This window comes from Anabrus simplex, chromosome 5 (genome assembly GCF_040414725.1).
Source record: "Anabrus simplex isolate iqAnaSimp1 chromosome 5, ASM4041472v1, whole genome shotgun sequence".
Classification (NCBI taxonomy): domain Eukaryota; kingdom Metazoa; phylum Arthropoda; class Insecta; order Orthoptera; family Tettigoniidae; genus Anabrus; species Anabrus simplex.
Window position 1 is genome coordinate 205,619,474 of NC_090269.1, and position 27,186 is coordinate 205,646,659.

The following is a 27,186-nucleotide window of genomic DNA, read 5'->3' on the forward strand; positions in this document are numbered from 1 at the left end:
AATACGCTAAATTCACGTTCACTAACCATAGCATTTACCCGATAACCAATTCATTAATGAAGCACGAAATAAAAATAGCCTACACAACAAAAAACACTAATCGTAATTTATTCTTCAATCACAACTCTATGAACATCACAGACAATAGTTACTCTGGATCAGGAATATACAGACTGAAATGCTCTACATGTAATTTTTCTTATGTTGGCCAAACTGGCCGCAGCTTCTCTACCAGATATGCCGAGCATTACAATGCCCAAAGACACAACAAATTCTCCGCAATGGCCAACCATATGAGGGACACCGGGCATAAATTCACCACAATAGAACAAGACCTCCATATCCTAAAAAGAGTCGATAAAAGCAAACTCATGACAGAATATGAAAACTTATTTATTTTCCTCGACCAACATTTTAATAAAGATAAAAATCTAAACGACACTATTGATAAAAAAAGCCCCTTGTATGAACAGATTCTTATTTTATTACGAGAATCAACTTCCCTCACCAACAAATTCTTAAAAATCTTCAACCTCACATCAATTAGAGTTCCCACCTCCCCTACAGCTAATATACCCCCCTCCCTTCCCCCCGCCGCTAGTACCTCTAATTCAAATACAACCAATAAACCCATAGCCACACCCACCGGAACATCGCTCCCTCCAATAGCCTTACACCGTTACAACACGCGCAGTAATACACTCTCTTCCTTCCCTCCCACCAATAGCAGCCCCCCTCCAATAGTTACGTCAACGCAAACAGATCCCCCTCCAGCACAAAACTTCAGTTATAACACACGTAGCAAGAAGTCTACGGTTGCAAATTCTTCTAACTCATAATATTACAAGCTATCTTTGTCACCGTCAAATGGTAAGTGCATACGATTCTACTTCAATATTTTTCAAATATCTTTTCACACAATTAACTCTACGTTTCTTGCTTCCATTTACAGATTCCACTTTTATATGCTTTTTCAACTAGAATATCTACAAACTCACAATTTACAACATTTGAACATCACTTCAAATTTTGAGATGGTCCATAGTGATCCTATTTGAAACTGTTCTTCAACTTCTATTCACCAACTTCATATCCTCAACGTGTTCTACAACTTCACCATATGCATCTGACTTTCGTCTTTTATCTTCAAGATCATGATGAACTTTGGATCTCTCGACTAACTTCGACTTTTATTCTCTCCTCTTTACTTTGATTATATAAGATTTTTCGCCATCGTCTAATTATAACCGCCATGACTATCAACTTTACTTTTATGCAATCTTACTACTTGTTGTATAACAATCTGTTGTTTTATCCATTGTACTTATTTTAGCAGCCTTCTAATGTTAATTTTGTTAATACTTCCACTATTGTATCTCATCACATTGTATTTTCAAACCATCATTGCTATTTTTAATGTTATTTTACTTCAAATCTCTTCAAGATTTTTAAAATTCATTTCATTACTACATGTTATTTAGACGCTTATTTTTAATTTAAGGTTAAGACTATGGCTGATGATGCCTTCAGGGAAGGCGAAACATGTCCCATTATTAGTTAACAAATTTATGTAAATCATCCAAGACGATTTTGTATTGATTAGGTGGTCTAATAAATAACTTAATGTTATTATTTCAATCTAATATCATCAATACGGACCAAAAATGATATTTATTACATGTTTTGTATAAAAGTCGGAAAACCCTTCATGCACTTTAAAATCGGTATGAAACGGCAATCAGTTTGTTCAAAACTTGTGTTTCCGCAGATGATATCCACACTACGGCTTATGTGTTTGTTGTTTTTCGTAATCCGATACTAGGTGAAAGTGTATGTTTAATTTATTTCTGAAGAAAAAAAAAAGCGTATTTCTCCGAATCCAAGATGAACCCCACTTTTCCCGTCAAAAAATTTAAATCAGGCTCAAAAAGAAGTGTGTAAAATTATATGAATGCCTTGTTGTACAGTAGGCCTACGCATTTTTAGACTATTTTTAAATGTTGAACATTGACTTTCGTCATGCCGTATATCTTTTTTTGCGGCTGCACAATTATTCTTTATTTCTGCGTGTTTAAGGACCATTAACTTAACATTGGCATCATAATACCGAAGAGAACTCGTTGAAAATTTTCCGGGAATACCTATTCCATGCGTCTCTACAATACAACGATCCATAAGGAAGTTATTCTTGCTGTCTATAAAACTGTTACTTTTACGCAGTGTCAGATATGACCGGCTACCGCTACACGCATGTCTTGCTTGTCGGGTTCGGCCAAATTCAGCGGCTAGCGACGTATAGGCCTAATAGCGAACGTTGAAAGTCAACAAACGAGTTTATTGCGCCACGGTATGGCCATTCCGCCCTTGCGTTTTTCGTACACATACCTCACAATTTCACCTTCGACTTCTTTAAGGCGTCCTTGTTGCGGACCACTGAATGCATTTTTTGTGCAGTACGCATTTTTTTAGCTCTTTGTCTTCACGCTAACGCCAAATATTGGCTTTAGTTAGGCCTATGCCGTATTTTCTTGCGGCTGTACAATTATTCTACATTTCCGAGTGTTTAATAAACATTAACTTAAAATTGGCATCATAATATCGACTAGAACCCGTTGAAAATTTGCCGGCAGTACCTTTTCCACGTATCTTTACAATACGACTGATTGCTGTTTCATACCGATTTTAAAGTGCATGAAGGGTTTTCCGACTTTTATACAAAATTCAGATATAAATCTTAATTTTACTAAGCGTCAAGTACAATAGACGCGTTATGACTCTGCCACTGAGTAGCCATGGCTTTTCTAAGAATTCGAAGGGTCGCATGTTTTGATGCCATTCTGCAGGTTTGAGAAACCCACAGGCACTGCACAACCGGTCGTCGCGGCTAGCGATGTGTAGTAAACAGGCGGTCGTTTATTGTCAACGAGTTCTGTGCGCGTGTGAAAAGCAGCAGCGTGGTTACCGCGGTAGTTGCTAGTGGTATCCAATTAACTTACTGTTAGGCCGCGAATGCAACAACCCTTGAGTTTTCGCATGAGATTCTGAGAAAAAAGTATTGGACTCGGAAAAATACGGTATCACTCCAGAGATTTATGTGGCAAACACCTCAGCTTTCTTCTTCAAACGACGTCACTTAACATAACCGTATAAGTAGCCTATCATAAAAACATATTTGAAATGCATGTAGAGAAATAACCTCTTCGCAAAAAATTTACATGTAAATAGCCATAACTAGACGCGAGAAGATATGAAATATCCTCTGAAATCAGTGATGTACTCTGCCATATCTTGAGGTGTATCACATTCTTACTTAATTTCCGTATATAACATTAAAATTAAGATATAGTTTATTTCAGTCTTTATTTTTAACGAGTTAATAACTGCTATCGGCCACGTTATTTACACATTTATTACGAAAACATGTTATACTCTTTCATTTCGAGTTTTCTTTAGAGAACAGCAGTCGATGGGTATTACTTATCAACTCCAACATCGCCTTTGAATGTCAACGAGAGAGCTCGCAAATACACAAAGTGAAAAAACTATACCATACCGAAGATGATCGATCGCATTTTGTTGCAAACGTTTCCGTTTTCTTATTCAAACAGCGTCACGTATCCTAACTTAACCGTATTATACGTATGATGAAAACACACTTCAAGCGCCAGTAGAGAAATTATAACTTTCTCGCTTTAAATTTTCATAATAGCCTTTCCGTAATTTAACCAGACGCGACAAAATATAAACTAACCTCTGAAATCAATTAAGCACTCTGCCATATCTCGACGTGTATCCCATTCTTAAGTGCAGTATTTAGCCTCAAAATTAAGCGGTCATTTAGCCAGCCTTAATTTTTAACGAGTTAATAACCGTTATCGGACACGTTATTTACGCATTTATTACGAAAATATGTTCTCTTTCATTTAGAATTTTCTTTACGGAACGGCTGTCGGCGGGTATTACTAATCGACTCCGACATCGTCTTCGAATGTCGACGAGAGAAATCGCTAGTGCACATAGTGAGGAAATGATGCCGAACGTAATCGATCGCATGCAATATCATCGCTGGGGTGCATAAATATCGGTAACGGAACATGCGCACACGCTTAATCGCTCGTAATAATGGAAGCGCCAGTGATAGGGTTCTTGCTGTAACCGAAGGACGATACACAGTTTAATATAGGAATTTTGAAGGGACAGAAAAAAGTCATCGCTATAACGGAATTCTTGTTATATGCCGTACTCGCTATAGCGGACTTCTACTGTAGTTTATTTTCTCACTTTTTTTCCCCCCAAAGGTTGAATGGACACTCTATAATTACAAATTCTCTCTCTACAGTCTTACTTGCAGCATTTCTAGAACTTAGTGAAATATTGACATGTACAAACCTTATGTACAAACGTTATTCTACTTCAATTAATACATTTTTTTTATCAGGGAAGGTGAAACTATGTATTTATAAAATTTTATGTTTTGATTTTCTAGTAATGACTCCAGTTCATGTTCTTAATATCAAAAATATTAGTAGTAGGAAGAATTTAACATGTCAAAAATATCTTGTGTAGGAAGAACTTGGACTGGGAAATTTGTTTGGACAAATACAATGACAGCAAACATTGGCATGTTGAAATATTAGTGTATGTAACATCAGCTGTTTCAAAAATTGTCTTGTGACATACGTTGAAGAGGTGGAAATCAAAAGATTTTTAAAAAATCTTTAAAATCCTGGATAACATCATCCAGACCATAGTGTACTCTGGGTGAATTCTTTCTTTAAATCACTGAAGGAGCTTTTAAGAGAGTGCACCATGTATGAGAATTAAACTTAATGAACTACTTGATAATGTGTAGATTGGCTGACCATGTGAGTTTTCTTAGATTGTAAACATATTTGTTAACTGTCTTAACCCCTTAACTGGGTTTAACGCCTAAAGGCGTCAACAGCTGTCGTACGAGTATTGGGTTTGATGCCTTTAGGCGTTCTTGTAATTCTAAATGGGTTCATACCTAGGGTTATCAGCCTATAGGCGTCTGGCAATTCTTAATCACTTTTGCCATCTACTATCGTAATTTAAAACTAATTCCATTCATATTAGATGTGATTATTGCTGTCCTAATAATTTTTATCCCGTCTCACGCCAGTCGGGTAGTCCGCGCCTAGGCGGCAGTCCGACAGTTGTCTTGTGTTGCCTCGCGCGGTGCGCGCCAAATTCTTCGTAAAGAATTTATTTGTGCATATGTACGTTGAAATTACTAAATTTGCAAATTATTTTCGTCGTTGTCGTTACGATACATTTCTGCGAATTCCATTGTCCATGTTCTGATAACGTTTTGTAAATTGGTCTGTGTATCGTTGTAAACTGTTCCGTGTGACGTGAACATGGCTTGGTTAGGAAAGACGTCAAATTATCTGAGAACCCGCCAACCGGAAGTAGGAATCACTCAAGAAAACGTGTTGTGTGCCTGTCAAACCAGAGGCGACGGGAAACTGTCCACTGCTGTGTGCATGTGACGTGGCACTTTGTGCTTGTCCGTGCTTCCGTATTTACCACACTGTGCGCAATTTCTGAATGACCTGTGAACTAGTGTTGACTACTGAATGCATGATTCAAAGCCGTGTATCGATTCATTCAAGTGTCCAAGTGAATCGATTCACAGGAACGGCGAGCTCACGGCACACGATTCAGCTTTCTGCCAGTGGACAGTGCTGAGTGGCACAGTCACTGGACGTTGACGGGAGCCGAGCTTCCGCTGCAGCGAGACAGTGAATCGTGGCACATCGAAAGAATCGTGAACGAGCGCGGCTCAGTGAGACACATGATACACACGGCTCCTTATCGGCTCACTGGACACGCGGAGAGCCGAGCTTCTGCTGCAGCGAGACATACAGTGAGCCATGGCACACCGAAACAATCGTGAACGAGCCGGCTCAGTGAGACACAAGATACACACGGCTCCTTATCGGCTCACTGCAGCCAGACATACAGTGAGCCATGCTACACTGAAAGAATCGGATGCTATAATGGACTCTCGAGCTCAGCTCATTTGAAAATAATACCCATTTGCATTCACTGTCCTGTTCTTACAGGGAGGTTTAAATAATAGATGGATTTATTTGCAGTGTTAAAAAGTTAGTCACAACTTAATTCTGAAGTAGCTAGTAAGTAGGTAGGCTATTAGGTTATACTATTTATTAGTTTAATGAATCTTAGTATTATAACTTTAGTTGACATTTGACAATTAAACTCGACTCTAGCCTGCCCTATGACTATGAGTCATGCTCATGACCACTCAAAAGTACCTGTTTTATATTGGGAAGAACGGCTCAGTATTCTCTGTTCATATGTCACATCGTTGCACAAGACTTCAATCATATGTGGACAGGCGCAATAACAGTATGTTGAATCAGAAAACCAGCGGGCTACTGTACATCTCGGGTAGCCTATACAAAATATGACGATTAAAAAAATCCTCAGCTGATAGAAAAATACCTATTTTCAAAAATGACTGAGCGAGTTGTCGTGTGGTTAATATCGCGTGGCTATGCGCTTGCATTCGGGGGACGGTAGGTTCGAATCCCACCGTCGGCAGCCGTTAAGATGGTTTTCCGTAGTTTCCCCGTTTTCACACCAGGAAATGCTGGGACTGTACCTTAATTCAGGCCATGGCTGCTACCTTCCTAATCCTAACCTTTCCCACCCTGCGTTGCTGGAAACCTTCGATGTATTAGAGTAACTATATGATTTTTCACGAGAGTTTAATCCTGATGTAAACAAGGCATGTCCACGCCTCAGCCAAAGAAAGAGTTGTGATTCGCTGAGCGTGTAGTATCGACCTCCGCCCCGTCAACATCTCGTGTTCGGACATACAGTGCTGCGCATATGACCTAAAATAGACGAGGAACAGTTTTTGAGCTGTGTGGAACTAAACGGAGGGGTTTGAAGGGGCATCTACTGCTGAAGATTAGGGCCTACGTTATTTATTTATTCATTTCTGAATATTAAAGAAAGCTATCGTAGGCTAGAGCACAAAATTTCCCTGCCTTTCTAAACTCTGTCCGCATGTTATGAACCGAACTAGCCGACGCACTACACAACTCTGCACTTAGTTTCTCTACCTCTTTTACGGCTAAACCTGGATTCTGTTCCCTTATTTTATTAAAACCATTCATAACGCACTGCCGATGGTCACTTCTGAGCGGTTTTCCTCTTTTGTACTTCACTACACGGGATGCTCCTACCTCTTGCTCCATTTCTCTCACTATGAATACTGACACTGACAGCTACTGCAAGATGCAACACCTTATCTCTACGCTGTACAGCTTGGGACTTTCCCTCACTATGAGAAGACTTCCTTCATTACACCACGTCTTATGCCTTCATATCTCGTTATTTAATCACTGTTATATTAAAAAAAAAAATAGTTATATACCGGTATATATGACAACCTTATTTTAATTTCATTACGTACTCTTTCAGACTATCTAAATGTAATAAACTAAGATAAAATTAAATTAATGCGACGTACTAATTTCCTTCGAGTTCGCATACAGTCGAGTTAGTGCGACGTTGCTTCTCCAATCAACTACGTCTATGTCCACGTGCAATGCCAAGGTGCTCCGCCTATTTGTTTACATCAGGATTAAACTCTCGTGAAAAATCATATAGCATTGTTTCTAAGAAAGGAGTTCATAGTATGAAGACCAGATGGCAGCTGCAAGCACTGAATGCTGTTGCTGCTGTCTTACCAGCACATACTACACAGATGCAGTAGGAGCGGTGACCAATGAGCCGTGAATCGGATCACTGTATCGATTCAGTAGCGTGAACGGAATCAAATGAATCGATTCAGTAAAATGAATCGAATGTCCCATCACTACTGTGAACCAGAAAGTATCTAGAACCTATTGATGCATATCTGAAAACTTGAAAAATGTCATCATAATAATGAAAGGAACACTTTTTATATTCACTTTTGTATGAACACACTGTGTATATCTGTATATATTTATGGGTTTACAAGAAAAACGGTAATAACATAATGCTATTGAATTTCTGCGATATGACTAATAATTCAAGTAAATCAAGTAAAATATATTTTTCTGTGGGGTATTTACATCTGCCGCATGCTACTGTACCCATTCCAAAAGCGCATGGTGCGCTGAATAATTACCCACTGGCTAGTTGACGTTATGAAACTATTCCCCGGGGTTAATAGGATACTTTTCATGCAAGAATTAACATTGACTTTTTCATTAATTGAAAATGTTTTGTTCTTTGTAACTTACAGCAAATTGCTTTCTTCTTTTTCTTAATTATTCGTGAAGCAGTTAATGGGTTTTGTTTATGAATTAGATGCAAGTTCCCAGTTCACATTTATGATATTTTTATAGCCTTTGGCAAAACTAGGGAATTTAAGATTTTGACACAGTTGTGAACGGCATAGAAAGGATGATAATTGCAATATCCATTATTTTTGAACACATTTAGTAGGACAGGAACTGAGACATTGGTGTACTAACTGGGGAAACCTGCTCTGGGGCAACATACTAATCAGTTTTCAGTATATATGCTGTATTATAGTATTCCAAAAAGATGTAGTCTAACAATTATATTATTTATTAATTTGAAAATATTTTACTAACCTATAAATGTATTTATAAATAGGTATGCAAACAGTGGAAGCTTCCAGAAGGCCATTGAAGACTTCGAAACAGCCCTCAAATTGAATCCCAGTCATCAGAATGCACGGAAATACATGGGAGAAACCTTGGTTGCCCTAGGAAGAAGGTATGTGTGAATTTGAAATAATAATGTGGGGGGGGGGGGAGAGAGAAAATCACTTCTTTGCTTTTATAAATTATGTCTGTTAACACGTTTGAACCTACAGTTAGTATCATTCTTTCTCTGGTACCCACTTTAACTAATCATGGTAATTGGTGATGTACATCATAAGAATATTTCTCAAAGCATTTTTCAAGACTCATTCTAAACAAGACGTCCTCACTCCTACTTTGTGGATTTGATGACCGCTACCTCTCATATCAACAGCTTTTCCGTTGGTCTGGGAGGCTCCGTGAACACCATTAGAACTCTCAGTCGAGAATTAAAATACTAGGACAGGCTGGGAATTTAAGTTTCATCCTCCAAGTAGTAGACACGTACACTACCTCTATATCACGGTGTTGGGTTGATGATGATGATATTAATAATAATAATAATAATAATAAAGATTTATTTTATTTATTTATTTTGAGTCATCTCACAAACGTGACTGTGTTGCCAAAATGCCCATGAGCCATACAGTTATTTAAACTGCGCATTCATATGCATATCTGCCAACCCTTCCGATTTCCCCGGAAACTTTCTGGTTTTTAACTCTTCTTCCGATTTTTCAATTTATTTTTACTTTTTCCGTTTTTTTTTAAGTAGTATAACCTCTAGTACAGCCAATACTCTTCCCGTAGGATGAAGGATAAATTGTTATGTGCTTGCATAATTTACGAAACCTCATTTTCAAGCGTATTTAGTTGATGCTTTATTTCATGAGTGTTTCGGCCGTCGCCTTCGTGTATCGTGTTTCCCGCTCACCACAGCAGCGTGTGCGCCTTACACAGCTGGGGATTCGGGGCGGCAATCGTCCTCCAAGCAAGAGGCTAGTGCGTACTAACTACTCAGTTAATCGCGCGAAAGAATGAGTTTGTTATTGTGTTGTTCGTGTGCCGTAAACATTGTTTCTTCGCGTAGTTTTATCGGAGTTGTAGTCTGTGGTTTTTTTTTTTTTTTTTTCATTTCTATGCTTTCTCCCTCTCTCAAAGTCGTATGTTAATAATGTATGGGACATATTGAATTGTTTTATATGGGGTAGTTTCGTGTATTTAAGTGCGTAATTTTAATGAGTTGAATGTTTTTAAGGGGGTTGTGTCGGTGACAGTTTCTGGTGTTTTCTTTCCCCGTTATGGCCAAAAAATATAACAAACGTTATCTCTAAGTGTTCAGAGATACCTTTAAATTTCCGTTCAATTTACCATCTGATAAAGGGAACTACTGTATTTTCTTGCGTAATTAACACCCTCGCATAATTTACGCATCCCAATATTTTTGGGTCCAAAGTGGAGAAAAAGAAAGTGTTCATGTATTTGACGCGCTCACAACTTCGAACATCCTTCACTCAGCTCCGGATGCGTTTTGAAATAAAGATGTCAACTACTTATGTTGCAGGCTTCCTATTGCGAAAGAGGGCATTCCAAACATAGGGCAACGTGCTGTTATAGCCGTCGGGAAATCCCACTGCACTAGTTTACGAGTGTTTCGGGTACGGGACATTCTGTGATCTCAAAATTGTTTGTCAGTCCACAGTATTGGAGTAATACTGCATCGTACAAACTCGCGATGATCAGTTACGCCGAAACATGTGGGAATATAGCAGCTTGCAGCAAGTATTTCAGTATTATTATTAGCGTATGATGTGTGCATGACAATCAAAATATAAAAACATAATACAAAATATGCAAATATGCAACTTGGTGACAGCATCAGGACTTCACTTTTATATTTTAATGTCCAAATTTTTTATCCATGTAATCACTTCTGGTGTTACTTCTAAAAAAAAGCCTTCCACAGAGCCAGGAAATGCACGTAGGGGGCACTCTTCAACTGTGTGCTTAATAGACTGCACTTGAGCACCATAGTCACAGCAGGGAGAATCTACCCATCCCCACAGATGTAAGGCTGCGGCAGTCCTACCAGCACATCGGATCCTGTTCTGGGTCGACCAAAAGAGCACCGGGCAAACTAAAGCCAGCCAGTTTCATGCTGGGGTCGGAGGTATCACATAAGCCACTGGGAGACGACATCCTCCACTCTTCTCTCCAGGCATTCCTGGGATTGAACCGAGGACATCACAGGTCCAAAGCTGTCTTCCACGCTGGTTTTCTTGATTTCAGCCTAGTTGTAGTGTGCTGCTTTATATACTGATGTATAGGAAGAGCCCCATTCTTCACTATTCTGCACCATAAGCTAGTAAGTGCTTGTTGTCTCCTTATATCAGAGGGAGAGATATTGCAAAGGACAGGTAACCATTGCATTGGAGTTGAGTGTCCAAATGAAACGTGCGCTACCTTGGTAACAGATGTTCACTTCAAGCAGCCAACAAGTCTCGCAAAGCATTTTGCGGACCAAAAAGCGGCAAGTTTCCGCAAGTAGAGGATTATCTGCTTAAATATATGATTCAGTTACGCAATGTTGGATAAGCAGTTTCTCACGAAATGCTATATTGTAAAGAATGAGAAATAGCCGCGGCACATGGAATTAATGTTTCGGATTTGTAGGTTAGCTGAGGCTAGATTAATTTTATGAGTACTTTCACTTCGATGAAGAACAACGTTTTACCAAAAAATGACGAATGTTTTAAACCATTTTTAATTGAGAAGCATAGAGTGAAGGAATATTTGATCTCCCTTATAGGAACCGCGGGTCAGACGTTAATCAGTTTCCATATACCACAAAGTTGAAAAATCGATAAGAAAGGAACATACAGTGTTATCGTACGCGCTACAACAACGTACCGGTACTGCAGTGCTTGCTGTAACAGCTGATGTCAGAAAGCCTGCACCTTACATTGTTCTAAAATGAAAAACAATGCCTAAAGCAAAATTTCTGCAAGAGATCCACGTTCGTATTCAAGAAAAAGGGTGGATGGACACGTCACTCGTACAAGATTGGATAGGAACAGTTTGGAGTAATGTAGCAGGGTCTCTCCTTCAATGCCTGGCCCTTCTCGTGTTGGACAGTTTTCTTTTTTTTTTTGCCGGTATGTCATTCAGGTCGTATTGTCCCCTCGTAATGGGAAGAATATTTTCCAGTGTCGGTACTTCAAACCCACGTGTCTAACTTACCTGATGTACCCTATTTGACTTTTCAGAAAAAATCTTCCGCCACAATTTTACGCCAAATGATAACTGCAAATGAGTTGAACCCAATTGTGTTTATATTATATTTGATGTATCTTTTAAATGTAAATGAATTGTAAATAATTCATAAATATCTGAATTCCTTGAATAATTTACGCATCCAAAGTTTTCTCTTGTATTTTTCATCAAAAATATGCGTTAATTACGCGTGAAAATACTGTATTATGCATTTTGTGTCGGTGTGACAAATATTATTATTCGTATGTGTCATAAATGAGAGTGATCAGGTACATTTTCTTGTAACCGTTTTTATCTTTTCTTAGTTTAAAGTATTAAATTTAATGGTCAATTCGCATTATAACTGTAGATATGTATGTCTTTTATCCTGACCTTTTTTCGCGTAGACCGCGGTGAAATATATGTGATGAAATCCAAGAATTTAAAAATCATCCTATTTTTGGTTTCTAAAAGTTGGCAGGTATGCATATGCAACTTACATTGCAGTTCCATTTAGCTTTTAGACAGTTTGATGAAAAAAATAATTGGACATGCGACTACTATGCGATGAAATTTTGAAATCTGATTTTTATTTACGATATTGAAAATAAAGGACGCGACAATTATGACGTGAAATGCGTAAACCAAACCTCTTGCTTTAACTTTTCATCAAAATCCAACTTAATTGTAACATGATGTAATTTTGTGCGAGGTCTGTGGTCCAAATACTCCTTTAAATGCTTTGAAATGAGCCCCCATCATGACTACAGTTATGCTGTGAACTTTACCTTTTTATTTTCTAAGGAGTCATGAAAAGTAAATATCTTCAAGAAAAGTGGATGTTATGAATGCAACACTTTCTTCTTTCTGAAGCATTTGAAACTACCTACAATCATATTTTCTTGAAATGTCTCTTTAACTTAAAAAATTCTAGAATCTTCAAACTCAAGGTTTACGTCTACACTAAAATGTTGCGGCTTGTTCCAAGACCACCTGTCCTCAAACAATCTCTTATTAATACGATAGCTTTTCATTCCACTATAAGGTAAAATAAAATCCTTCGTGACTCAGGCAGCAGCGCGTCAGCCTCTCACCGCTGGGTTCTGTGGTTCAAATCCCGGTCACTCCCTGTGAGATTTGTGCAGGACAAAGCGGAGGCGAGACAGGTTTTTCTCTGGGTACTCCGGTTTTCCCTGTCATCTTTCATTCAGCAACACTTTCCAGTATCATTTCATGTCATCTGTCATTCATTAATCAATGCCCCATAGGAGTGCGACAGGCTTCGGCAGCCGGCACAATTCCTATCCTCGCCATAAGATGGGGGCTTCATTCATTCCATCACTGACCCGGTCAGTGACTGGAAAACAGGTTGTAGGTTTTCATGGAAAGTAAAAGAAGTTGACCTCGACATCTGTTTATCATTGGGGAAACATTCAAGCCAGTTGAACCTCTATTATGTGTTCATTCAGACCAGAACCCGTATACTATCACTCTGTTTGCCTGTTGGAACTTGATTACATAGATTTGTCACTATATGGCTCTGTCAGTTGCTATATATGAAACTCTGTACTTCCGCTTGTCGACTCCCGTTGGCTTGCCTCACAATCCGAGAGACATCAAACTGACTGGCATGTAATTATCCGCTTTATGTTTGTCACCCTTTCTCTGTACACTGGAGCTACAATTGCAACCCTCCATTCATTTGGTATCACTCATTAATGCAAACAGTAATCAGATAAGTATTTCAGATATGGCACTATGTCCCAGCCCATAACCTTTAATATATCCCCAGAAATCTTATCAATCCCAGCTGCCCTTCTAGCTTGCATGACTTGTGAATGTTTTACAGCCATGATGGATGTCATTTATGTCATTCTACCATAATTTAGTACAAATTCTTCTGCAGTTCACCACTGTGAATTTCCATGTATTTCACCATTTGTGTTGTGATTTGGGACAAATTTTGCAATAAAAACTGTGTTACATTGCAGGACGTCGTCAATCGATTGCATAGAAACTATCAACATATCTATATTTTGCAATTTGATGTTTCGAAATTGATTCCTACACTACCTCCTCTTCTGCACCCTCTATCAGACTCCCTGCCGGGTGGGGTGATGAACCAGTAATCACCGCATCTGCCTGTTCTTCTGTTCATGGACAGACAGAGATGGAGGGGGCTCGTACACCACACCCAGGCAACTGAATATGGTCGATGATGATGACGATGATGATGCAGGGCCAATTCACATCTCTACTCTTTGCTGCTTCCTCTACTTTGGTTAGACACCTCTTCCTTGGTTTCCCCCTCGGTCTTGTTCGTACACTATCTTGTGATTTTTTACACTATCATTTAAACTTCCTATTGCCAGGAGCCTGTATCATATGTTCAGAGTTGATGTGAATTTTTGTGAGCTTGCTTTCGGGAGATAATGGATTCAAATCTCGCTGTCAGCAGCCCTGAAGATAGATTTCTGTGGTTTCTCATTTTCACACCAGGCAAATGCTGGGACTGTACCTTAATTAAGGCCACGGTCACTTCCTGCCCACTCGTAGACCTTTCTAATCCCATCGTCGCCATAAGACCTATTTTGTGTCTGTGCCACGTAAAGCAACTAGTAAAAATGAAAAAGAAAAAAGTGAATTATTTAACCTCTTAACATGAAAACTCGAGTATACTCGGGGTTTTATATATTTATATAAAATAAAATCCTGAGTATACTCGGGAATGTCGCTCATTGGTCGGTACCTAATTTAAAAGCCCGAATATACTCGTTTCTTGTTGTTTCTCAATATTTCCACCAGATGTTTATGAAATTATTACTTTAGCGTCCTATTTTTTCCAACAGATGTCTCAGACTCAACCGTAGTGGATGTCGGTGACTCAGGCAGTTCGTTTTCGCGGCTTTCCAGCGATGTAGCATTGTGTGTTGATCCTTGTTTTAGGGCATTTCACACAGCCACAAACATATGAACAGTATTGAGTGTAATGTTGTATTACTTGCCATCTGTTTAATGCTGTGTTATTTATTTTAGAACCCGTAATAAATATCACGAGTATACTCGGGATTTTAAAGCAGGAACTTTTCGGTGGCTTATATTTCATTGTTAAGTTCAAAAAATGTATTTTTATTGTTACCACTGTCATTAGTTTTCAATAAATAGTCCATTTTAACAATAAAAAAATTAGGTAAAAAAAAATCACAATTTTGTAAATAATTGGTATGTTAAGAGGTTAAACAGTTATTCATTTCAAAAAGTAAGTTCACACAATGGAACCAAAATTTCATTTCACCCATTGCAAATTTTAAAGCATTTTCAGTCATAATATTACCAGTGTTCTACCTCAGTGTGGCAATAGTGTCATCATTTATTTATTTTTGCATTTATAAATATATTTGGTTATAAGTAAGAATATAACATACTTCAAAATTGGAGAATTAGCAGTTAGCTGCGGCTTCGCTCGCGTGGATTTTGTAATTCGATAAAAGTAATCCTTCCCTGGTACTGTACTAAGACATTATCAGAAAATCCGTAAATTATAAAATCTCGCCGAACAATTGAGTTTCTTTTACCCCAGAAAGTATTTGTAAACCACGTTTGTAGTATTGTCTTTTGGGGCTATGATGCGACATAAGAACTGTACATGTGAGAAACAGTTCTCTCTCAAGCCGAAAAAATCCTTTTATTTTGAAAGGAGATTCGAAATACCTGTTTCCACGCGTGTAATATTTCCAGTTTTTAAGATGTACAGTAAAACCTCGTTAATTCAATGTCATTGGGACTCAGAAATCGGACTTTGAATTGCGTGATTTCGAATTAACCGCCAGTTTGTAATTTAGAAGTGCCAACCCTTGCCACATTACAAAATATTTTAAGGCCCATTACTGCATGCAGTTAACATTCATTTACATTTTAAACCTTTCAAATGCCATGAAAAAAGACTATTACCAAAATGCATCCAAGAAGGTGCATTTACAGTATCAAATAATGCACTTGGATAAATCACTGACAAACATAACCTCACACAACAAAAGAAAAAAAATCACACAGTTCGAAGACGAGGATAAATTATGCTGGTTCCCCTGTGCAAATGTATTATTTTTTTGATTACTATACTGTTTACATTTTTTGATGCCTCATACTTGTACGGAAAGTGCCCGATGCCCTTAAAACATACTGGCTTATCGAACTTTCCTATGACTATCCTTGTACGATTTCCCACCATGGCACTTCTCTCCTACTTCAGAAATGTACACTTGCTGCATCACCAAGTATTTTGAGATCCATTAATGCATGCAATCACCTCGATTCACAGTTTAAACCTTTCAAATATTACGGAAAAAACTATTTCCGAAATGTATCCAACAAGGTGCATTTACAGTATTCAAATAATGCACTTGGATAAATCACTGACAAACATAACCTCAAACAACGAAAGAAAAAAAATCACACAAATGAAAGTCGAGGATAAATTATGCTGGTTCCCCTGTGCAAATGCATTTTTTTGGATTACTCTACTGTTTGCATTTTAGATGCCTCGTACTTCTACGGAAAGTGCCCAACGCCCTTAAAACGTGGATTATCGAACTTTCCTATGATGAGGGAATAAAGTTTCTCGCTTCCGTGTGCGTTGTAACACAGTACGTGACAGCACAATGTGCCCCACTCTTGTACTATTTTTCCGGCTGGCACTTTCTCCTTTAAAACCACAAGACCGTTTTTGCTCGGCATTAAAAGAAAGCATGCAGTTTCATCGGCAATGACAATATTGTTCGGTGCCTACGGATTGATTATATGAGCCACGCTTTTTCGTCAACTGTTGGCATCGCCAGTGTTCGCGGAATCTGTTTTTCCGCACACTGCCTGCTGCGTGATATTACGGTGTTCCCTAAAAGGTTGAATACAAAAGAATACCGATTTCATTCAATTCGGCAATTATGATGCACATTGTAGACACACCGAAGTGAGTGTAAGTGCGGAAAGCTACCCCTCCACGTTCCAGAATACGCGTTCTATCATGAGGCGGATAAGTTTTGAATTTAAATTACTCTGTAACGTAAAGGCAATTTCGAATTAAAATTCTGAATTTCGGTAATGGGGCCGACATTGTATTTCGAATTACGAATTATCCGTATTTCGAATTAAACAATTTAAATAACATGCAAAACCGTATCTCATGTTTCCGGGAACGAGAGCTTCTTCGAATTAGTCCGGATTTTGAATTAACCGATTTTGAATTATCGATTACTGTAAGAATCCTCGTAAAAAATAATTAAACTTCATTCACCCCTCTGCTAAGTGCCTTTTCCAAAAACAATAAGGAAATGTTCCTGTATTTTTTAAGGTCTTTCCAAATATTAAGTTTCACGTCTCTAACATGTTATGTTTTTGGCATATACTTAAGGTATACCGGTATTCATTTTAAAAATTCACCTGCTTTTTCAATTCTTTTCACCCCCTTATAACACATCCACTGCCACTGACTCTTTAAAGCGTCAAGGTGATATATACTGCAATGCCGTTGCTGCTTTATAGTGTCCAGAGCCCATGTTTCTAAAGGTACATAGAAACGTGCCGGCTTGGTAATTGATGCTTGTGGTTATGCTGGCACTGTAGGAAGGTAACCTTTTGAACAATTTACCGTGCGTGGTTCTATTGTTGAGCAGTTAGGTGACAATGGGTATTGCTTCGAAATGGAGAACAACAGGTCAGAGCCCGGTCCGTCTGATCCTAAGAAGAAGAAGAAGTATGAGAAACAATTTTATACTAATGAAGATTGAATTAAAATTACTGAGAGTGAATCTGAAACATTGTCAGGCAGTGAGGGCAATGTGTGGAGGAATGGTGATAGTGAAAGAGACAACAGTGCGCTGAATGAAGACAGTGTTCTTGAAAATGTGCAATCAACAAACTGGATTTAATCACAATTTGGGATAAACAGATGTTTATTTACAATAATGTGCTCTCTGATCCATCACATTGTGCATTGTTGTACATATAATTAGCACAAAAGAAATGTATTGCTCGATGCTTCAAGGCGTCAGATGGCACTCCAGAAATACGGCCTGAAGTGCCACTGACGCTTTGAAACGTCAAAAAATAAATATTGTTTTAGATGCGTAATATTTACTTTCTTAAGTCAGTGGACATGTTTTTGGTAAAATTTAGTGCCATTTATTAGGATTGACTGATTCTGCCAAAACTGCTCCTAGGAAAGATATTTTAGAGAATGGTGGCAGTGAACACCAGTTTTCACATCTGTAACATCTTTAGTTTTTTAGATATAAGTATCTTCATACAAATAATTCAAGTAATTTTTTAATTATTTGACCGTGCCCCATAAGTGGATTTTCTGGAAACAAGAGAATACGCGTTTATTTTTAAAGGAGATTCCAAATACCAATTTTCGCGTCTTCAACATCTTTAGTTTTTGAAATACAAGTATCCGCATACAAAGAATTATCTGATTTTTCAATTTGTTCACGCCTCATTAAGTGGATTTTCCGGAAACAAAACACATGTTTCTTTATTTTTAAAAGAGATTAAAATATCAGTTTTAACGTCTGTAACATGTTAGATTTCTGAGATATTCTGTAGATATAGTCTTTTTTAAAACTCACCCCCTTTGTCACTGTTCGCCCCTCATTAATTGTATTTTCCAAAAACAAAAAAATGTGTGTTTATTTTTAAAGAAGATTCCAAATGTCAATTTTTATGCCTGCAAAATCTTTAGGTTTTGAGAAAGAAGTATCCTTATAAAAGTTATTCAACCCCTTTTTAACCCTTCTTCACCCCCTTAAGATGAATTTCTGAAAACAAAAATATACATGTTTCCTTATTTAGAAGGGAGATTCCAAATACCGATATTCATGTCTTTAAACTGTTTGATTTTTCAGATATAGATACTCATTTTAAAAATTCATCACCACCTTTCACCCCCTTAGCGATTTAATATTAAAAAATCCTCCCAAATGAGCACCTACATTGTAATATAAATGTATCCCCAAAATGTTATTTCTTTATGTTCAGTAGTTTTGGCTTGGCAATGATGAGTCAGTCAGTCAATCAGTCAGGACATTGTTTTATATACAGTGACAACTCGTTGGTACGTTCCTCATTAACACGCTTTCCCGCTTAGCATGTCGTAAATTTGAAGTCCCGACACGCATCATATTAAATCTGTTTAAAAAATACCTCACTTCACACGTCACGATTTTTCGCCTTTACCTCTTAGTATGATAATATATTCCCCAGACCTGAAAATGTTCTTTTTCATCCCTTGTGTACGGAATGTGATTTTCAACAGAGATAAGAGCCCTCACCACGGGTCGGTTGGAGAAAGTTGTGCGATAAGAAGAAATGTACTTGAATTCTCGAACACCTAGTATATTGCGCCTTTGAGGAGCAAGCTGTTAGCTTTGGTAAAGTTGAGTTTTGAGTCATTGATTGGCAGCGAAGACTTTACACTAGAACAAGACAGGACAGTGGTAAGTTAAAGCACAGTAATAGATTCCACTGCGCCTAGGAGCGCTGAATTCAGTTTTCACATGTTCCTTTTTTTTTTCTTTCCAAAGCTGTTCTGTTGAAATACATGACTTATGGCTGGGAGTCATCCGAAATTATGCGTCACGGAAGTTACCGCCACAAAATGTATAACGGAAGTGTAACTCTAGCAACCGTGCAGGCGTTGGTGGTTGGTTATGACCAAGAGACATTTGATTTTCTCAAAGGAAAATGTGGTTTATTTTTTGTTATATATTCTTTGTTCTATGGAAAGGTCTTTGTTGTCAGTGAGATTGTTGAATAACCCAGTGCGCTTGATTGTGCTTGTAGCCTATTTCGCATTCCACTCAGAAGTTAGCAATTTATTGTGTTGAGTGGTAGAAAGTGAAGTGATTATTTGCCACGTCTCCGAGCTTCATAGCTGCAGTCGCTTAAGTGCCGCCAGTATTCCGGAGATAGTGGGTTTGAACCCCATTGTCGGCAGCCCTGAAGATGGTTTTGCGTGGATTCCCATTTTCACACCAGGCATAAGGCGACTACCTACCACGAATCAAAAACTTCCCAAATATATGCACGAGACTGCTGAGCTGACTTCACAGCTGGATGCCGCCAAACAGCGAAACGATAGAGATCGCGATCATGAACAAAGTTGCACGAATTATACTAACTGTTCAATTCCAATCTGTTATAGAAAAATATTATTGGCAGAGAAATCCATTCGGTTTGACTCGTGGTGTTCATGTTGAACTGCAATTTAATCACTAACAACTCGCTGAAAGAACTAGCGGGAGAGGATTTGTTAGCTTATAGGAACCATAAAGTTTCATATTGTTCATAAAATATTGTCGAGAAACTGCAATATTTGGTGCGCATTCACCTTATTATTCGAGAATTTGTTATTATATACCAAGAAATATACTAAAAATCTTGAGAAAAATGCACTTGTTCTGTTTTCAAGTTGATTTGCCTGGAAGTCGGGGTTCAGACGGGGCAACTACTGGAGTCAATTCAGTCGTGATGGAATAGTGGATGCTTCCAATAATGAAGCAATTTATTTCACACTTTCTGATTCCCTATTTATTGTGTACGAGTCTCTTGTGACAAGAGAAGCACAACGGGATAATATTTGTCTGGTATTATGTCTTCCTCTGGGTCTAGTTTCAGTATTATCTTGGTTTTCTTAAATAGATATGGTAGATAACCGAGTCCAAGATGTTCGAAAGGAAGTCATTGAGCTATTCGCCATTTGGTCTGCAGTACTACAGAAAACTTAAAAGGATACAAATGCACTTCCCTGTCATCGTGTAGTTTGTTTCATCTATTTCTAGGAATTTTTGAGGGACTTTTTACTGTTGTTACAACAGGGTTCTTGCTATATGCTGTATTCGCTATAGTGGTCTTCTGCTGTATTTTGAGTGAAAATCATTATTGATTTGGAGGTGATATTGGGATATCCTTAATTAGACTGACAAAATGGCAAGCAATATTTAATAGTGATATTTGATTTTGCAGAAATGACGTTATTGGTAAGGAAGGTTTTAATCATATTTGCCCTTTTATGCTTCTGTCATGTGAAACATTTACAAGAAGCAATATGCATTATATTAGTCTTATTTCTTTTCTCTATTAATTTTGTTATGCTCATTTGTTTTAGCTTTGAAGATGAAAATAAATTTGAAGATGCTCTAAAGGCCTATGAGAATTGTCTCTCTCTCATCCCCTTCCATGAAGAAGCGCAGAATTCCATCGAGTTTCTTAAGAATAAGATCCTGAACAGTAGCAAGCTCTCCGAAGGTGAAGTTTCCATTCCAGGACTCTCTTCTGCAAAGACAACGGAAGTGAAGGAGACTTTGAAACAGCTCCTGAAGAGTAATGATGAAGATGAAAAAAAGGAAAAAGAGAAGTCCAAATCAAAAAAGAAGAAGGATAGAAAGTAAGTGAAATAACAAACTAGTTAGAAATTTGCAATGTACAGGGTGTATAGAAGGTACCGCCTGATTTACTGGCTGCTGTGAAAGAGGCCGAGAAATTTGAAATGAAGGTATACTTTGTTTCACCGCACAATAGTCGCATTTTTTATACCAAAATGTTCAAAAGCATAGTAAGGTGCGACCCTTATGTGAAGGATATTATAATACCAGTATTTGTATTAATGAAAGTGAAAAAAAAAAAAAATTATCACAAAATTGTATTTTATATAAGTTTAAGGTGCATGTAATACTTGCGTATGCATCAAAATAATTAAAATACCGTATTTACGCGAATAATCCCTGCATATTTAAAAAAAAAAATCGCGGCACAAAAGTGGGGTGCAGGTTTTATTTGCGTCAAGGTTGCCAACACGCTCCTGGCTCGCCTAGTTTTCGATGCTGATTGTACAGTTATGCTTTGTGCAACTGTAGATGGAAGGAAACTGTCCCCATATGTCATATTTTAACAGAAAACAATTCAGACTTTTAATTCTAAACTGACTTTACATTTTTTTTAAATAGTACCGTATTTTACGAGTAATTTAAATTCAAAATTTCTCCACGTCACGATAGAACGCGTCTTCCGGAACGTGCAGGGGTAGCTTCTGCTCTTTCACTCACTTCGGTGTGTCTATAGTGTTTTTCACAGTTGAAAATAGAGTGAAATCGTAATTCTTTTGTATTCAGCCTTTTAAAGAAAGCCACAATATCACGTAGCAGGCAGTACGCGGAAAAGCAGAATCCGCAAAAACTGGTGAGGGTTGGCATTTCCGAATTACAAGATGGCTATTAATTCAAAATCACATAATTGGAAGTCCGATTTCTGTATTACAAAGACTTCGAATTAACGAGGTTTTACTGTATCGCAAAACTAACATCAGATTTTGCCGGTGTGTCCATTTCAAGTGTTTACATCACACGAAAAGAATTAGCCACCATCGGTCGTGTTACTGTCCAGTAAAAAGAGACCACGTGTGAGAAGTGTTTTAGGCCCGTGTTCACCAATGTCGGTAACTTTTGCTGTTATTGAGATTTTCAAAACTCGGATATGTCATTATTTCGGATAACACTCACTTCCGTATTCACTACAGAACTTATTATCTCGGTTTACCAAAACTTTCATTTCAATCTAAGTTTGAACCGCATTTTTTCATACTGACGTACACCACGGCCGACTGGATCTCTCGCTGAGCTAGCTAGAGTGACGCATCAAGTTGGCCGTGAGGAAACAAATGACTACATGCTGCCGCCACTATCGAATTGCAAACAAGTTTTTGATTCCAAGACCGACTGGAGTTGGTCTTGTTGATTCCATCCGGGGTTTCCAAATAATTTGCATAAATTATGTCCGCTATTGAGCAGAAATGGAGAAAGAAGCCTAATATGACTTTCCAAGAGAGTTATTGAACTTGGTGGCAGAAAGCATTAACAAAGGGAATAAGAAAAACCTATTATAGCCTACACATTGTACGTCACTCAAAAAATAAATCAGTTTTCCTTCATTCTTCATTAAGTCACCCAGTCGCGTACCGTACAAGATATTAGCTATAATTGAGAATTCATTTTAGGCCTACCTATGTGTTGGGAATTCCAGGTTATGTTCGGAAGCTTTAGATAACCTAAAATGTGTCGGACGTTTTATTAATTGCATAATCTTGATCATATTACTCGTTGCTGTGATTTTATCTTTCAATTAGATATTCCAGGCGGTTACGGGCGTTAGATGTGGAGTGTGACGAACTTATAAGTAATTTAGGAGAGGATTCTAGTGATGCAAGAGACTATGAATCTTCCCATCTACAGGGAATCGAGTTTATTGCAAGTTCAGATTAATGAAATACCTGTCACGTCACCTGTCATGGAAAATATATTTCATAGCAGTCATAATTGCGTAAAGACCACATGGACCTCACGGAGTGATACGAAATATTTATGTCTAATTTACTCTTCCGATGAAAGGAATTGTAGTTCATTTCATTTTTTTCAAAATGAGCCTTTCTAAAATGAGGGTGCAGGCATTATTCGATGGCGGGGATTATTTGGGTAAATACAGTATTTCAAATGAGAACTTGTATGTCGCAGGTGAATAAATTGTTCACTGTCTCGCGACTATGTTGTCAACAGCCGATAAGCCTTGCTGTTGTAGGTATATCAGTATTGTTTGTTTGTTTGTTTGTTTGTTTGTTTGTTATTATTATTCATTTGGAATCGCCCATCTTTGGGGTACGTCAGATCAATCACTTCTTAGATGCTTGTGCTCTTTTCTTCTCGCAATAGTTCTTCATTCTAACTTATCTCCTCCTCCTTTCCTCTGATATCTGAATTGGTTTTCTGGTGGTGTTCTTAATTTGGAACCTCTTGGTTGTGTCTTTGGTCATGGTTTTGGCTGTATCATTCTTTAACATGAGTTCGGTAATCTTAAGATCTCTCAGATCCTTTTCAACTTCCTTTAACCAGATGGGATTAGCTTTTTTTTTGGAAAGGAAGTCAAATATCTTTTTAGTTAATCTGACAGGATTCATTCAGAATTATTTATTTATTTATTTATTTATTTATTTATTTATTTATTCATTCATTTATTTATTTATTTATTTATTTATTTATTTATTTATTTATTTATTTTGTGCCACCTCGCAAACGTGACTGTATTGCCAAATTGCCTATGTGCCATACATGTACTTAACTGCGCATTCCTGTGCAACTTAATTTGCAGTTCCATTTACCTTTTAAACAGATGGAATAAAATTTGGACGTGCAATGATTGTGATGAAATTTTAAAATCTGATTTTTGTATTGAAAATCGAGGTTGTGACAATTATGTATTGGTGATAATTAAGCGGTGAAATATGGTAAACCAAACTTCTTACTCCCACTTTTCATCCAAATTCAACTTAATTGTAACATGATGGTTCATGTTAGTGGGTTACTGTAGTCACGTCCTAGTTCATGAACCATGGGCAACGGCTGAGTGGCCTAGTAAGTGGTCCTGAGAGTCGGGATACCAGTTGCTATGGAATGGGAGTGGGCATCTCGTACATATTCTGAGTCCTGGCCCTCCTTGTGCTCAGGCGGCTAGGACTATACAATCCACCGGTGGTCCATAACCCGTTAAGAGGAGAGATCCTCACTTGGACTATGTGCAAGTAGGGTAGCATCCTGCTTCATGAATCGACCGAGCTCAGAACATTTTAAGCAAGCCTCAGACCTACGGGAGTAACGGAGTTCCACTCCCATTTTACAGGCGAGGGACTCTTTGGAAACAACTTGGCGAATGAAATGGAATTCCGTGGGGAGCTATCAATATTAATGGGGCTTTTAGAAGAAAGTAGAACTGGCTGAGTCAGCAAAGAGGATGCATCTGGATGTGCTAGGAGTAAGTGATATTCGGGTAAGGGGAGATAACGAGGAAGAGTTAGGAGATTATAAAGTGTACTTGACGGGTGTTAGAAAGGGAAGGGCAGAGTCTGGGGTAGGGCTCTTTATCAGGAATACCATTGCACGGAACATAGTTTCTGTTAGGCACGTAAATGAGCGAATGATGTGGGTAGTTTTGTCAGTTGGAGGAATTAGGACTAGAATTGTGTCCGTGTATTCACCATGTGAGGGTGAAGTTGACAAGTTTTATGAAGCATTGAGTGACATCGTGGTCAGGGTCAACAGCAAGGATAGAATAGTGCTAATGGGCGATTTCAGTGCGAAAGTTGGAAATAGAACTGAAGGATACGAAAGGGTGATTGGTAAATGTGGGGAAGATATGGAAGCTAATGGGAATGGGAAGCGTTTGCTGGACTTCTGTGCTAGTATGGGTTTAGCTGTTACGAATACATTCTTCAAGCATAAGGCTATTCTCCGCTACACATGGGAGGCTAGGGGTACCAGATCCATAATAGACTATATCTTAACAGACTTCGAATTCAGGAAATCTGTTAGGAATGTACGAGTTTTCCGGGGATTTTTCGATGATACAGACCACTATCTGATCTGTAGTGAACTAAGTATCTCTAGGCCTAAGGTAGAGAAAGTGAAATCTGTCTGCAAACGAATAAGGGTAGAAAATCTCCAGGACGAGGAAATTAGACGGAAGTACATGGATATGATTAGTGAGAAGTTTCGAAGAGTAGACAGTAAGCAGGTTCAGGATATAGAAAGTGAATGGGTGGCATACAGGGATGCTGTAGTAGAAACAGCAAGGGAATGCCTAGGAACAACTGTGTGTAAAGATGGGAAAAGGCGAACATCTTGGTGGAATGATGAAGTGAGAGCAGCTTGTAAACGTAAAAAGAAGGCTTATCAGAAATGGCTCCAAACAAGGGCCGAGACAGACAGGGAGTTGTATGTAGATGAAAGAAACAGAGCGAAACAAATAGTTGTTGAATCCAAAAAGAAGTCATGGGAAGATTTTGGTAACAACCTGGAAAGGCTAGGTCAAGCAGCAGGGAAACCTTTCTGGACAGTAATAAAGAATCTTAGGAAGGGAGGGAAAAAGGAAATGAAGAGTAATTCAGGTGAACTCATAATAGATCCCAGTGAATCACTGGAGAGGTGGAGGGAATATTTTGAACATCTCAATGTAAAGCGAAATCATCCTGGTGGTGTTGCAAACAGCCAAGCTCATGGGGAGGAGGAAAATGATGTTGGTGAAATTATGCTTGAGGAAGTGGAAAGGATGGTAAATAAACTCCATTGTCATAAGGCAGCAGGAATAGATGAAATTAGACCTGAAATTGTGAAGTATAGTGGGAAGGCAGGGATGAAATGGCTTCATAGAGTAGTAAAATTAGCATGGAGTGTTGGTAAGGTACCTTCAGATTGGGCAAAGGCAGTAATCGCACCTATCTATAAGCAAGGGAACAGGAAGGATTGCAACAACTATCGAGGTATCTCACTGATTAGTATACCAGGCAAAGTATTCACTGGCATCTTAGAAGGGAGGGTGCGATCAGTCGTTGAGAGGAAGCTGGATGAAAACCAGTGTGGTTTCAGACCACAGAGAGGCTGTCAGGATCAGATTTTTAGTATGCGCCAGGTAATTGAAAAATGCTACGAGAGGAATAGGCAGTTGTTTTTGTTTCGTAGATCTAGAGAAAGCATATGACAGGGTACCGAGGGAAAAGATGTTCGCCATACTGGGGGACTATGGAATTAAAGGTAGATTATTAAAATCAATCAAAGGCATTTATGTTGACAATTGGGATTCAGTGAGAATTGATGATGGTAGAATGAGTTCCTGGTTCAGCGTACTTACAGGGGTTGGACAAGGCTGTAGTCTTTCACCTTTGCTGTACGTAGTTTACATGGATCATCTGCTGAAAGGTATTGAATGGCAGGGAGGGATTCAGTTGGGTGGAAATGTAGTAAGGAGTCTGGCCTATGCTGACGACTTGGTCTTAATGGCAGATTGTGCCGAAAGCCTACAGTCTAATATCGTGGAACTTGAAAATAGGTGCAATGAGTATGGTATGAAAATTAGCCTCTCGAAGACTAAATTGATGTCAGTAGGTAAGAAATTCAACAGAATTGAATGTCAGATTGGTGATACAAAGCTAGAACAGGTCGATAATTTCAAGTATTTAGGTTGTGTGTTCTCCCAGGATGGTAATATAGTAAGTGAGATTGAATCAAGGTGTCGTAAAGCTAATGCAGTGAGTCCGCAGCTGCGATCAACAGTATTCTGTAAGAAGGAAGTCAGCTCCCAGGCGAAACTATCTTTACATCGGTCTGTTTTCAGACCAACTTTGCTTTACGGGAGCGAAAGCTGGGTGGACTCAGGATATCTTATTCATAAGTTAGAATTAACAGAC

The 27,186-nt window shown here is 38.3% G+C and overlaps 1 protein-coding gene across 5 annotated transcripts in view; it reads left to right on the forward strand.

The window, feature by feature from the left end:
- The window catches only part of LOC136873919 (peptidyl-prolyl cis-trans isomerase 1), a 250,589-nt gene that overhangs the window by 122,479 nt on the left and 100,924 nt on the right, over positions 1-27,186 (forward strand). For all 5 annotated transcript variants that reach the window (XM_067147266.2, XM_067147268.2, XM_067147267.2 and 2 more), the window contains 2 exons: positions 8,668-8,790; positions 21,070-21,348. In XM_067147266.2, coding sequence (XP_067003367.1) covers positions 8,668-8,790; positions 21,070-21,348 — 402 coding nt within the window. The remainder of the gene's footprint in view (positions 1-8,667; positions 8,791-21,069; positions 21,349-27,186) is intronic.